Here is a 13,332-nt window from a genome sequence, read left to right as displayed (position 1 = left end):
TTCTTGAAGCATAGGGATCACCAAATGTGGTTGTTTGAAGAGCAGGGCTCAAGCTATTGGTCTACCTTATTCCATGGCAGCAGTTATTAGCTGGTGGTTTTGAAAAATAGCCCTAAACAAATTTTTTTCACAATCTGTCACTTTATTGTTAGCTTCTCTGATAGAATCAAAGAATTTGAGGTTTTTTCCATTTACGTTCTTCTCATTAGGGCAATAAAATAGTTTATTCTTGAAGTTTGTGTAATTATGAGATTGAGAAAGAAATGTTCTGTATTCATTTGCAGTGTTGTCTCTTTCTCTGTGCAAGAGTATTTCCTAGCTGGCTCTTTAGGACAGGTTTCTATATCCTTTGTGCTTCCAGGACTGTGCAAATGGCCAAGGATCTAGACCAGCATTATTAATTGCATTATCTCTTTGCTAGATGCTGTAAATGTAGGTAACAGGACAAGGTCCGTGCCTCTGAGAGGTTGTAGTTTAACAGACCACATAATTAGTGATGGGAAAGGGAGCACTGAAAAATTGTGCAACTGAATGAAAATGTTAAATACACTTGTCTTGTAGCTGAATGTTGAGGTGGCTATGGTAAATGTGTATGCATCCGATGAAGTGAGCTGTAGCTCATGAAAGCTTATGCTCAAATAAATTTGTTAGTCTCTAAGGTGCCACAAGTACTCCTTTTCTTTTTGCGAATACAGACTAACACGGCTGTTACTCTGAAACCTATGGTAAATGTGACTGTTCTTTGACCCTGGGTAAGTGTGTGACTCTAACAGTAACAAACTCTGTAACGTCACTTAAAAACAAAAGTTGGTGGGGCTCGAATACTAAATTTGTTCAACTGTGGAAGATGTTTCTTAACCCCAGATCACAGGTGAAATTTGCAAACATGAAATTTAAACTGTAGTCTTGTATATCATCACCAGTTAAAAATCTGTAGGCCAGATTCTGCCCTGAGTTGCAAAGATACAACCCATGGTCACCAGATTATGCCTCAGTAATACTTGTCCTGTCCTTATTCAGTTCTGTTAGTGGCTTTTTATAAGTATGAGTGAATGAAACTTAGTAAACAGTTCTGTTGGTACACAAGCGGGCTAGAATTCAGTTCAGTCTCTTATAGTGGTAGCTGTCAGTCTAGGGCTAACAGGAGTAAAAAGCCCGGAGGGAATTATCACTGAAATAAGCAGTTCTGAAGAAGCCAAGGGAGGAGAATTGTGAAGTAAGAAGGTTGCGTATTTACTTAGCCACTTTTCAAAGTAGAATTTCATTTTATATTTTGCACTAAATTTTGTCATGAAGAGATTTATTTGACAGCAGTTAATAGTTGATGACACCCCTAATTGTTGTAAAGCTGAGAACTATTGACCTCATTGAAACCTTAGGCTCTTCCCTTAGGGGCTGGAGATGGACCTGCCCAACTTTCTTGGACAACAAACTGTAAGTAGGGAGCAGGGCAGTGGATGATGGTCCCATGCATTGACCCATTAGCCATGCACAGCCAGGATAGGACTGAGATAAAGAATGTTGCCAAGACAGGGGTGATGGCAGTCTTACCTAATTGATATTCTTGCTTAATTAATTGCTGGCTTTCCCCCATTTATTGTCAGTCTCCGTTCCTTTCCTCCCCCAGCCCAGCACATACATGCACAAACCAAAGGGAAGAAATTTGGTTTGTTGTTGGGGCTGCAGTGAAATTACAGGGAAAGGCTGAGTTCCTTAGACTTCTGAGGTAATGGCAACTGGATGGATGTTTGGAAAATTAACCTGAATACAATCCCATCCTTAAACGCCACACCTTCTTTTTGATCTCAAATGTCCAAGTTGTTTGTGGGGGGAGACTGGAAAGAGCTGACTCTCTCATACTGTAGGATTTTAGTCACTCTCTGCTTCCACCCTTCTTTGCCCACAATGCAGCAGCTGGGTGGGAGTGCCTCAAACCCTGAATCTGAAAAAATGTGTTACAATGGAACCTGCTCAAACTTTTACCTCTAAAATTCCTCCTACTCACTCATTTGTTAGCAACATGCGGTATTTCATGCTGCGTGTGGTAACTCACGATAACTACAGGCATTAATATTTACTTCTGATTTAGACCTTTTTTTGGAATATTTTTAAGTATTTTCATAAAGAACCCCCAAAAGGGACTAATTATCTCAACACTTTGTGGTGCCCTAAAACTAAGCAGGAGACCCTGTTTCAGCTCTAGACTGTTCTAAAAAAGGCTTTGGAGTTATTGCTTTTATGAACTCTGATTTCAAGGGATTGTGACATGGCAACACTTGTAATCACTCTGGCCTCTGCCTGTCAGAGTTGGTCAGCTAATACCACATTTTTAACTAAACGTTAACAAAACCAGATGAGCCGTTTTCTCCTTTGCCTCCACAGGGGAGCTATTTTATGTACCTACAATGTATATTCCACCTTCTGCTAAAAAGTCTGCTTGAAAAAAAGACTCAAGAAAATGAATGAAATAGTAATCTTAACTTACTTATGTACCTACAATGTATTTTTATCTTTCAGCTTTGCCAGCAGTTCCGTGAAATGATAGTCCTGTGTTTTTTGTTGTTGTTTTGAAGTCCATACTCTACTGCAACATCAGGAAGCAGCATTCTTCTGTGGTGACAGGACTAGCCCGAGATGGGCTCCACCTGACGAGGGAGGGAAATAGACTTCTGGGATGGAGCTTAGCACAACTAATTAAAAAAGCTCTAAACTAGGAATTCAGGAGAGATGGTTGGGAGATGCTCATGTAATCTCCATGCCTGATTCTAACACTGTGTGTGTGTGTGGGAGGGTGGACGGAGGAATCAAGTAAGAGAGGATACAACAGAAGGGAGGAGAATGGATGTCCAAAGGAAAAATAATGCTAATGCCAGTGACAGTCAGGTAGATGATACTGGCAATGGAATGACTGTACCTAATCGGGTGAAGTCAAGCAGAAACAACTAAGGTGTTGTCTGTATACCAATGCAAGGATTCTGGGTAACAGCATGGAGGAACTAAAACTACTGGTGTAGGAAGTGAAACCAGATATTATAGGGATTAGAGAAACATGGTGGAATAGTAGTCATGAGTGGAGTACAGGTATTGAATGGTATGTGCTGTTCAGGAAAGACAGAAATAAAGGTAAAGGTGATGGAGTAGCATTGTATATTAATGAGGTAGACTGGAAAGAAATTAGAAATGATGGAATGGATAAAACAGAATCTGTTTGGGTCAAAATCACTTTGGGGAAGAAAACTAACAGTGGTTCCACTGAGATAGTGCTTAGGGTTTGCTGCAGACCCCCAGAATCTGATTTGAATATGGAAAGACTGCTTTAATATTTTTAATGAAATAAATATTACTGGAAATTGTGTGATTATGGGAGACTTTAATTTCCCAGATATAGGTTGGAGGACAAGCACTACTAAAAATGGTAGGGCCCAGCTATTCCTGGATGTGATACCTGACAGTTTTCTTCTCCGAATAGTCTCTTAAACCAACAAGAGGTGATGACATTTTAGATTAGTAAGTAGTGAGGACCTCGTAGAAAACTGGTTGTAAAGGAAAGCCTTGGTTCAAGTGATCATGAGCTAATTCAGTTTCAACTAAATAGGTCTCCAACCAGGTCTTTGATTTCAAAAGGGCAAATTTAAAAAAATTAAGGGAATTAGTTAGGGAAGTGGCCTGGACTGAAGAACTCAAAAATCTGAATGTGGAGGAGGCTTGGAATTATTTTAAGTCAAAGTTGCAGAAGCTATCTGAAGCCTGCATCCCAAGCAAGGGGAAAAAATTCATAGGGAAGGGCTGCTGGCCAAACTGGATGAGCAAGCATCTGAAACAAGTTATTGGGAGAAAGCAGAAAGCCTACAAGGAATGGGAAGGATCTATAAGGAAAGCTATCTCTCAGAGGTCAGAAAGCATAGAGGAAAAAGTGAGAACTGTCGAAGGCCAGGCAGTGATGGACCTTGTAAAGGAAATTGAAATCAATAGTAGCAGGTTCTATACCAGTGGTCCCAAACTGTGAGGTGTGCCCCTCTACGGATGTGCAGAGGGATGTTTCAGGGGGTGCAGTAGGGCCTGGGCCAGCCCCCCTGGAGGGCAGGGAGGGAGCACCGCCCAGCTCTGCTGCAGCCCTGCCCACAGCGGTGGCACCACCTCCCAGCTGCTGCCATGGTCCCAGTTGTCGGCTCTGCCCCGGCCATGGCTCTGCTCCCAGCCCTGACCGTGTCTCCGGTCCTGCCCCCAGCCTTGGCTCCTGGCCCTGTTCTCAGCCTCAGACCTGCCCCCAGCTGTGGCCCTGGCCTCGGCTCCTGGTTCTGGGCCCAGCCACTGACCCCTTCCCCTTGTCTGTGCCCCGGGGGAGGGGAGGGTTTGGACAGGGGTTAGCAGGGGCGACACGTGAAGAGTTTGGGGACCACTGTTCTATAACCATATCAACAAAAAGAAAACAAGGAAAGAAGTGGGACTGTTAAGCATTGAGGATGGCTGGAGATTAAAGATAACCTAGGCATCGTCCAACAGCTAAATGAATACTTTGCCTCAGCTTTTAATAAACATAATGGGGAGCTATGGGGTAATGGCAGGGACAAATGAGGATATGGAGGGAGAAATTTCCACGTCCCAGGTGGAAGTGAAACACAATGAGAAGGACAACTTAATGAGACCAAATAAGGGGGGCCTTGATAATCTCCACCCAAGAATATTAAAGGAACTGGCGCATGAAATTGCAAGCACAATAGCAGGGATTTTTAATGAATCCGTAAACTCGGGGGTCATACCCTATGACTGGATAATTGCCAATATAGTACTTATTTTTAAGAAATGGAAAAAAGCGATCGGGAAAACTACAGGTCTGTTAGTTTGACCTCAATTGTATGCAAGGTTTTAGAACAATTTTTGAAAAAGAGCATAGCTAAGGACATTGAACTAAAAAGTAATTGGGATAAAATACAACACGGTTTTACAAACAATAGATCGTGCCAGAACAACCTGATCTTTCTTTGAAAAGGTAACAGATTTTTTAGACAAATATCTAATCTACCTAGATTTTAGTAAGGCATTTTATACAGTTCCACATGGGAAATTGAGTGAAATTGGAGAAGATGGAGATTAATATGAGACTTGAAAGGTGGATAAGGTACTGGTTGAAGGGGAGACTACAATAGGTCATACTGAAAGGTGAACTGTCAGGCTGGAAGGAGGTTACTAGTGGAGTTTGTCAGGGATTGGTCTTGGGACCAATTCATGACTTTGGCACTAAAAGTGGGAGTGTGCTAATAAAATTTGCAGATGACACAAGATTGGGAGATATTGCCAATATGGAGGAGGACAAGAATATCATACAAGAAGATCTGGAGGACCTTCTAAACTGGAGTAATAGAAAAGGGCCTTTATGGGATCTGCCTTGTAAGAGAGTGTTCTCAAAAGTCTGTCAGTGTTTTTTCCCCCAGGCTACAATTCAGATCCACTTAGTGTTGTATCAACCAGGCAAGGTACTAACAAGCTTCAACAGGACTTTATTTTCAAAGTGGAAACCTCTTTACCAAACTGCTGCTGCACCCTCTGTAGCTTTCTTCCAGCCTCTCAACTCCTCCCCACTCCTTCCTGTTTCCTGTCCTTTCAGACTCCCAACAGCCAGTGCTCCCAATTCTAATAATTACAAGCAACATCTAAACACCACACTTAGGTGAAGACGGAGTAAAACACATCCTATTAAAGCCCAGGGGAGAACCACTAGAACACAGAATATAAATCATGTCTGCCACATATGGGGTGTAAGAGGTTTTGTGGGCTATTCTATCAATTTCCGTCACAATGAGAAGATAAAGGAAATGTTACCTTTCTGTTCCCATTATGGATAAACTATTCTCTTAGACTCCACTCTTCTCTCTGCTTGTCAACTGAATAAAGAGGTTGTCCTGCCTGTTTTATTACCTGGACTTATTTAGAAATAGAGAGCGAGCACTTTTCTTCTCTAATATTTCACATCAAGAGTCCATGCATCTAATGAAGAGTTCACAGTTTACATATTAGACAAAGATGCAATATTAAAACAAGTATTGATACCAAAAAAGGTTGCAATTGGACGGGCTGGTCATTCTGGGATAGTTTATTGCTGAGCTTGAGATTACAATGTCATCATGTTCAGATAAGCACTAGCCTGTTAACCTGGCAGTGAGACACATGGCTACTGTGGCTGACATACACCTTTTTATTTTGCTGTATACATAATACATCTTTTCCTTTCCTGTGGATTACATTTTTTTGGCAGCGTCTCTGGGAAGGAGGAAAGAAACTTGTTTTTGTTTGCTCAGTTGATTTTGTTTGAAATTTTGTACGTTTTCATTTCATGTAACTTTGCATTTATAAGTTACCAGTAGGATCTGATTTGTTACAGTTCTCAATATGAACGTGAGATGTTATACCAGGATACACTTTTTGCATTGGCAGCATTACTCCAATTTTGTTGCCCTTTGCGATCTGGCCTTGGTATTTAACAGGCTTGATATAGAACATTTTTACGCAGAAACCTTGATGGGAGGAACAAAAATAAAAGAGAGATTAAGGAAGGATAAAGGAACCGTCAACGTTTGGTCATCTGATCTCTTTGGCTGTTTCTACTCTGGCCAGAGTCAAAATATCTTCCACTCTAGTACTATTCATTGGTGCTAAAAGTGCTTTCAGCACAAGTACAGTCCAGTCTACAGTATCCATGAAATTGAGGTTTTCAGGGCTGTTGTCCTTTGACGGAAAGTGGGGAAGAATTTTCTCTAAAAGAATTGAACTACAGTATATTTCAAGATCCATGTTCTAATACTTTGTTTTTCCTCTTTGTTTTTTTCACTTTAGGTCATCATTTTGTCCCATTGTCTAAGTGGGTGGAGAGCTATAAGGGAAAAGGATTGTGTTGATGGTCCTGTTTATGGAGAACTTGGCCTGTCATGTTTTGAAGAGTGAATAAGTTGTGCTTGGATTCAAATACAGGAACAGACAGTTCTGATTGAAATACAGGCTTTGACCTATTCTGTACAGTTTTGCTTTGTTTACCGTCCAAATGTGTTTAGGTTGTGCTTCTTCCACAACTCTCCAATTGGGAAAGAATCATGAAGGGAAAATTATTTCATGAGAAATATTTAATGTTTATCAAAGATCAGTACTATGGTAGCTCAGTTACCTGATCCACGGAGTAGGATTCCATTATTAATGGCATTATTGATTTTATAGGGGATAACTTTTCTCTCAATAGTACCACTAAAAGGAGCATACACTGTTGATCCATCGTTGCATACAACATCCACTCCTAGATGTCGTCTTATGGTGCCATCTCTGAAAATGTACACATGTGTAAGTAATGAAACATTGCTGATTTACATATTCTATAGCCATAATGTCTGATATCTTATACCATGTAGATTATTTAAAGCAACACTGGGGCTGCAGCTTTTTATTATTAACTTAGTTGTATTTTAATTTTGTAGCTTTGTAATGCAAGTAGAAATATTTGAGGCTTCAGTCCAGCTTCAGTAACTGAAAAACTCTTAAAAGTTAATCAGATCTGGTTTAAAAAAAAACAACCATAGGCTTCAATTTCCATGCAAAATATTTTAAAAATCAAAATATTCACTTTTAAATTTTTTAAGAGATGGAATATAACCCATGCCTAGGGGATTTTGTTTTTATATGAAAACCCAGAAAAAAATGTATAAACAATATGCAAATTTTCTCACAAGGACATGGGAGGAAAAATCTTTTGTCATTTAAAAAAAATAAATTTGATGGAAATATTTTGACCAACTCTACTGTTAATATCCCTAGTTAGCCTCATGTTGCTAGCAGACTGATCACTTATGAGGCTAGAAAGAACACTTGACCTTACACTTGTATAAGTCAGCGGCACTCCAGTTGACTTCATAGGAGCTTTGCTGACTTACACCAGCTGAGCATATGACCTATGAGCTGGAGACTCAGATCACTCAAGCACTTGGAATTGAGACCATTTCAATGTTATTTCTTAACTAGTTCTGTCCTGCCCATGTCTAGAGCTGTGTGTATAATCATCTGGTGGTCTGAGTCCAATTCCTAGTGGGCAAATATCCTGTTCCCATCACAAAAATACTTAGAAGTAGCACTAATGTATGTAAGGATCCTTCTTGAAAGCCCCAACAATATGAAGGTCAAGGACTGAATGGGTCATGGAGTCCGCTATCTTCCATGCTCAGTGTGAGTCTATCACATGAGGGTTATTGCACAGAAGAAGGACATTGACACATTCTTTTTTCATCAGTTGGTCTACAGTGGTGTCATTCTGACACACTTCACAAGGCTTAAGTGCTTTAAATGATGGCTGCTAAACTCAGATTTTTTTGTTCTAAGTGAACATTTAGTTATTTTAGCAACAACAATGAACCAAGAAAAAAATGCATTGCCAAAAAAATGTGTTAATAAGCATACTACCTTGATTTCCTTGTAGCGCCGTATTTTCCACATCCTTTGATATCACAGCCCCTTACTTTGTTTGAAGGATTCCCAGCACATATTTGTCCCCACGGTCCTGCAACAACTTAAAAAAATATAGAAAATTTAAGCATATTTTCTATTTTTCTATGATAGAAAGTTACATATTAAGTATTTGCTATGCTACTAATGGGATAAAATTGGAGGACATTGGAATTAATTAGTAATCTGCTTTGTACAGTGACACTTTCCAATACAAATTGCTTGTGTGAGTCCCAGAAACTAGTGGCTCTTTCATTCTTTACTTTAATGCAGTGGTTCTCAAACTTTTGTACTGGTGACCCCTTTCACATAGCAAGCCTCTAAGTGCAACCCCCCTTATAAATTAAAAACACTTTAAAATATATTTAACACCATTATAAATGCAGGAGGCATTGCGGGGTTTGGAGTAGAGGCTGACAGCTCGCAACCCCCCATGTAAAAACCTCGTGACCCCCTGAGGGGTCCCAACCCCTAGTTTGGGACCCCTGCTGTAATATAAGCAGAGTGGTGTTTTTTACTTTAGAAGAGAAGATTATGAGATTTGATATAAGGATAACTGATCCAACCAACCCTTTTTTTTTTTTTTTTTACAGAACTCGAAAAGAATTCCCATGCTTGACTTAGATTGTAAAATCTTTGGAGCAGGGAATCTGTCTGTTGTTTGAACAGCCCACAGTGCAATGGGGTCCTGGCCTATGACTGGGACTCCTACGTGCTACTGTAATGTAAGTAATGAATAACAACTGAGGCTAAGGGTCAGATTCTATCCTCTTCCTTGATTGGGGAAATTTAATGATGGTAATAAAGCATTTGAGGGCATTATTTAACTCTGAAGTAGAAGAGAACACATGTGGGGTCACAGGAGGCTATGGATGTTGGCTTTCCATCAGGCTGACCTATTCACAGGAAAGCTTAGCACACAAAGTCAAAAAATGAAAGAATTCTCCTTTGTAGCTGCAAGTTGAGCAGCTGCCTCAGGGCAGCAGGAGACCACATATAAATATTTTGGCCTTTCCAGCTTGCCTAACCCTGACTCTCAGGACAGTTAACCTGCAGAGCTGGGGATTTGCAGTTTGCAAGTGTTCCATTATTGCTAGGAAAGAAGCGAGCAGCTCCAAGCCCCAACTCCTAAAGCCTCCTGAAGCCTGTTCTTGGACTTCAGTGCACTCCAGATCAGGTTCTTGGCGAGGCTGAAAAGAAGTAAATTACTTGAGTGTACTGAGTTAAAATGAACCTATTTCCTCCTTCATTTGTTTGTGTATGTTGATAATGGAGAAGTTACTGAAGGCTGGTGGGAATCTGACAGACATCTAAGAAGAAAAGATCTTTTTTATATAGAAAATACATATATTCATAAGCAGATATTAACATAAATAGCATTGTTTCCATCATCTTGGCTGTTGTTCAGCCCTTACTCAGTTCTCTATTTCGAGATGGACAACCCAGACTCCGTAATTCAGAAGATGGTAGTGTGACTTGGAAGCAGTAATGCTTGGAATACTGTATTTAGTATATAAATTTTATCCAGTGCAAACAGGATGTAGGATCTAGACAGCAAAGCACTGTTGAACTTGAAATGTATGTTTTATCTAGTTAGAGGAAGAACTTTCGTTCATTGGAAACACAATCCTTAGAAAAAACTGCTGAGTGCCAGCAAAAAAACCTTCTCAGGCTCTGGTTTCTCCCAGCCCCATTTTTCACAAAGAGGCTCCATCTGTGCTAGATTTTTCCTAATATTTCCCATGGTTACTTCTACTAGCGGTAGGAACAGCAGAAGAGATAGTGTAGAGCAGTCACTGGTGTTTTTACCTCCTGTTATCTAACTAGCCCAGTGTGAATTTCGATGACAGGGTGGTTAAAATGCAAACCGCTGCTGTTAGCTGGTCTAAAGTAGTACTCCTCCCTGATTTGCCACTCATTTAGCTGCCCCAATGGAATCAACTCTAGGAAGTCTTAAGAAGAAAAAACCTAGTGCAGACAAGACCAGAGACTCTGGGACTGATGCTGATCTCATTCTGTTTAAAATCAATGAAATTACACTGGTGTAAGTGAGATCAGAATTGGGTCACGTCTCTTCAACCTTTGAAGGTTAGTTGCTCAATATGACTTTCTCTAATATCGTGTTACAAAGACACAGTAAAAGGTAAATTCCTCTAGAAATAATGTAGAGCTAATAACTTGAGTGATTGCATATACTCTAGTTTTCAGACCTATTAAGACTAATTTAAAATCATCTTAATTTTGAAATTAGTGTGGTGTTACTTTAAGCCAGGGATAATCATTTATTTTTTGTCAAGGTTCAAATTTCTTGGTCAAGCTATAATCAAAGTCTAGACTTCAGAGAAAATAATACAAAAATAACAATGATGATAGTAAATAAGACTTCGCGGTCTGTTCAAAAGCGTCCGGTGGTCCAGATTTGGCTGGCGGTCCGCCTGTTGGCTACCCCCTTTAAACCATGTAGTGTATTATAGTAGTCACTACAAATTGCTGCTAAAATAGATGCACATGAATAATTTTATATTTTGTCAATTATCTAATCTTTAAAGGATGGATTTTGCTTCAAGAATATTAAGCTGATATTCCACCATCTGCTAAAAAGTCTGTTTGAAAACAAGACTCAAGAAAATGAATGAAATAGTAATCTTAACTTACCAATGGAAACCAAGGCAATAAAAACAATCAGTTTGAGTGGGAACATTTTGCAGATGTTTCACCGGAGTTCTCTGCCCAAATTAAAGTTATAACATACAACGTCTCTGCTATTTATATGTTCTAGAAAGGCTGAGTCTGTTTGCCCAGCAAATCAGAGTTTAGAACTATAGAAGGCAGAATTTTCAGATTACGCAACTCTGATGTCAAGAAAAAATATAGGCGTTGATGTGTCCAGTTGTGAAATGGAATAATTAGCCCCTTGCAACATAAAAACAAAGGGAAATGAAACAACAGCCTCAAAAATAGCACAGCTCTTGTGGAGGTACAGTTATACCACATCTTCCTCCAGCTGCAAAAGCTGGGACCAAGAGAGCTGCAGAGAGGGGCTGGGCGGGGGCGGTACTAGAAATATGTTGCCCAGGCCTTGAGGATCCACAAGAGTTGAAGAGAGGAGCCAAATGCAGTGAAATGTCCTAGGTCTTTTATGCACAGCCAATATGTCTGTTTTACTTGTTGCTCCTACTGCTCCTACTAAACCACTGCTGCCTTCCCTTGATGTGTGTGTTCCTTATAACCCTTTCAATGGGGTCACAGAAATTATAGCAGGCAAAGTTATTGCTGGTTGGGTTAGGATAAACCTGCACTTAAAAATTCTGTAGATATTCTGCAACTTTTAGATGGAAAATGCCATTATTCTGGCCAGCCAGTTGCTCATCCTTTCCACTGGTGCCGGGGCATGGCATATAAATGGTGTGGAGAAACTGATGGTTGCTGCCTGGTTATATCCAGTAATTAATTACGTTTCCTCTTTCCCAATGCAGTGCTTGGAGCATAGGGATCACCTATATGTGGTTGTTTGAAGAGCAAGGCTTAAGCTATTGTTCTACTTTGTTCCATGGTTGCAACCATCTGCTAGTGGTTTGGAGAAGTAGCCCATATGACACTGCTAGACCAGGTGCCAGCTCATGACAAGGCCCCAAGGCCTCACTTAGCACTGACAAATGCACAGCTGGAAACCAGTCTGGCTCACCGGCATGTTAGCATTGCTGAAATAGAAGTTCAGTTTATAAGAATGTGTTTAGAGTTGATGAAATGCATGTAGGATGCTGCATGTATTGGTCTCACTTATAACATCTGTATTTTATGGTATCTCATGAGTGTTTGCATTGTAAAACTTCTGTTGGAGAACACTTCAATCTCTTTGATCACTCGATTACAGACCTAAAAGTTGCAATTCTTCAACAAAAAAAACTTCAAAAACAGACTCCAACGAGAGACTGCTGAATTGGAATTAATTTGCAAACTGGATACAATTAACTTAGGCTTGAATAAAGACTGGGAGTGGATGGGTCATTACAGAAAGTAAAACTATTTCCCCATGTTTATTCCCCCCCCCGCACTCCCCACTGTTCCTCAGACGTTCTTGTCAATTGCTGGAAATGGCCCACCTTGATTATCACTACAAAAGGTTTTTTCCCCCCCGCTCTCCTGCTGGTAATAGATTTCAGAGTAGCAGCCGTGTTAGTCTGTATTCACAAAAACAAAAGGAGTACTTGTGGCACCTTAGAGACTAACAAATTTATTTGAGCATAAGCTTTCGTGAGAATAAATAAATAAATTAGTTAGTCTCTAAGGTGCCACAAGTACTCCTTTTCTTTTTGTGAATACAGACTAACACAGCTGCTACTCTGAATTCTGTAACTGTGTAACCCACCAACCAGGAAAGAAGCCTTAATTAATGAATAGTGCTGGTCCTGCAAACAAGACCCATTGAAACCAAATGAGCCATTGTGAAATATCAAAGGACCAAGACTTCGTTGATTGTCCCCTTCTCCACCTCCCCCCACCCATGAAGAGGAGACAAGCGCCAATATAGGACTGAATAAGCTGTGTCTAAAAAGCTTGTACACTTTCACCAGCAGTTAGTATTGTAGTTTTCACTAAGAACCAGCAGGCTGCCCTCGTTGATCAGTTTTCCAGTCACTAGATTTGGTCACAAGTCACTTTGAAGCTATAATGTGCTGTGGAATTGTTTGGCTTTGTTGTAACCTCCCTGTTCTCGGGGAAGTATAATCAGAAGGCCAGGCCCTATTCTGATGACAACTCTGAACTCTGGGTCTTCACTAACCAAGGCCAGCCAACTGTGAATGGGGTGCCGTGGAGGGATAGGGGAGTGATGTGTTAAAGGGCCATTAATTC

At 40.3% G+C, this 13,332-nt stretch overlaps 1 protein-coding gene across 1 annotated transcript; it reads right to left on the bottom strand.

Moving 5' to 3' along the window:
* Window positions 1-6,087: 6,087 nt before the first annotated feature.
* LOC141991944 (leukocyte cell-derived chemotaxin-2-like) lies at window positions 6,088-11,220 on the bottom strand. The gene is made up of 4 exons (XM_074960410.1): window positions 11,134-11,220; window positions 8,437-8,542; window positions 7,157-7,308; window positions 6,088-6,512 (listed from the first exon to the last, which is right to left on the bottom strand). The coding sequence occupies exons 1-4, from the start codon at window positions 11,177-11,179 to the stop codon at window positions 6,346-6,348; spliced, it is 471 nt and encodes a 156-aa protein (XP_074816511.1). The 5' UTR covers window positions 11,180-11,220; the 3' UTR covers window positions 6,088-6,345.
* Between the last annotated feature and the right edge of the window lie 2,112 nt (window positions 11,221-13,332).

This window comes from Natator depressus, chromosome 8 (assembly GCF_965152275.1).
Source record: "Natator depressus isolate rNatDep1 chromosome 8, rNatDep2.hap1, whole genome shotgun sequence".
In the NCBI taxonomy this organism is placed as follows: Eukaryota; Metazoa; Chordata; order Testudines; family Cheloniidae; genus Natator; species Natator depressus.
The sequence above is the reverse complement of the archived record's forward strand: the minus strand, read 5'-3'. Positions and strand labels throughout refer to the sequence as shown.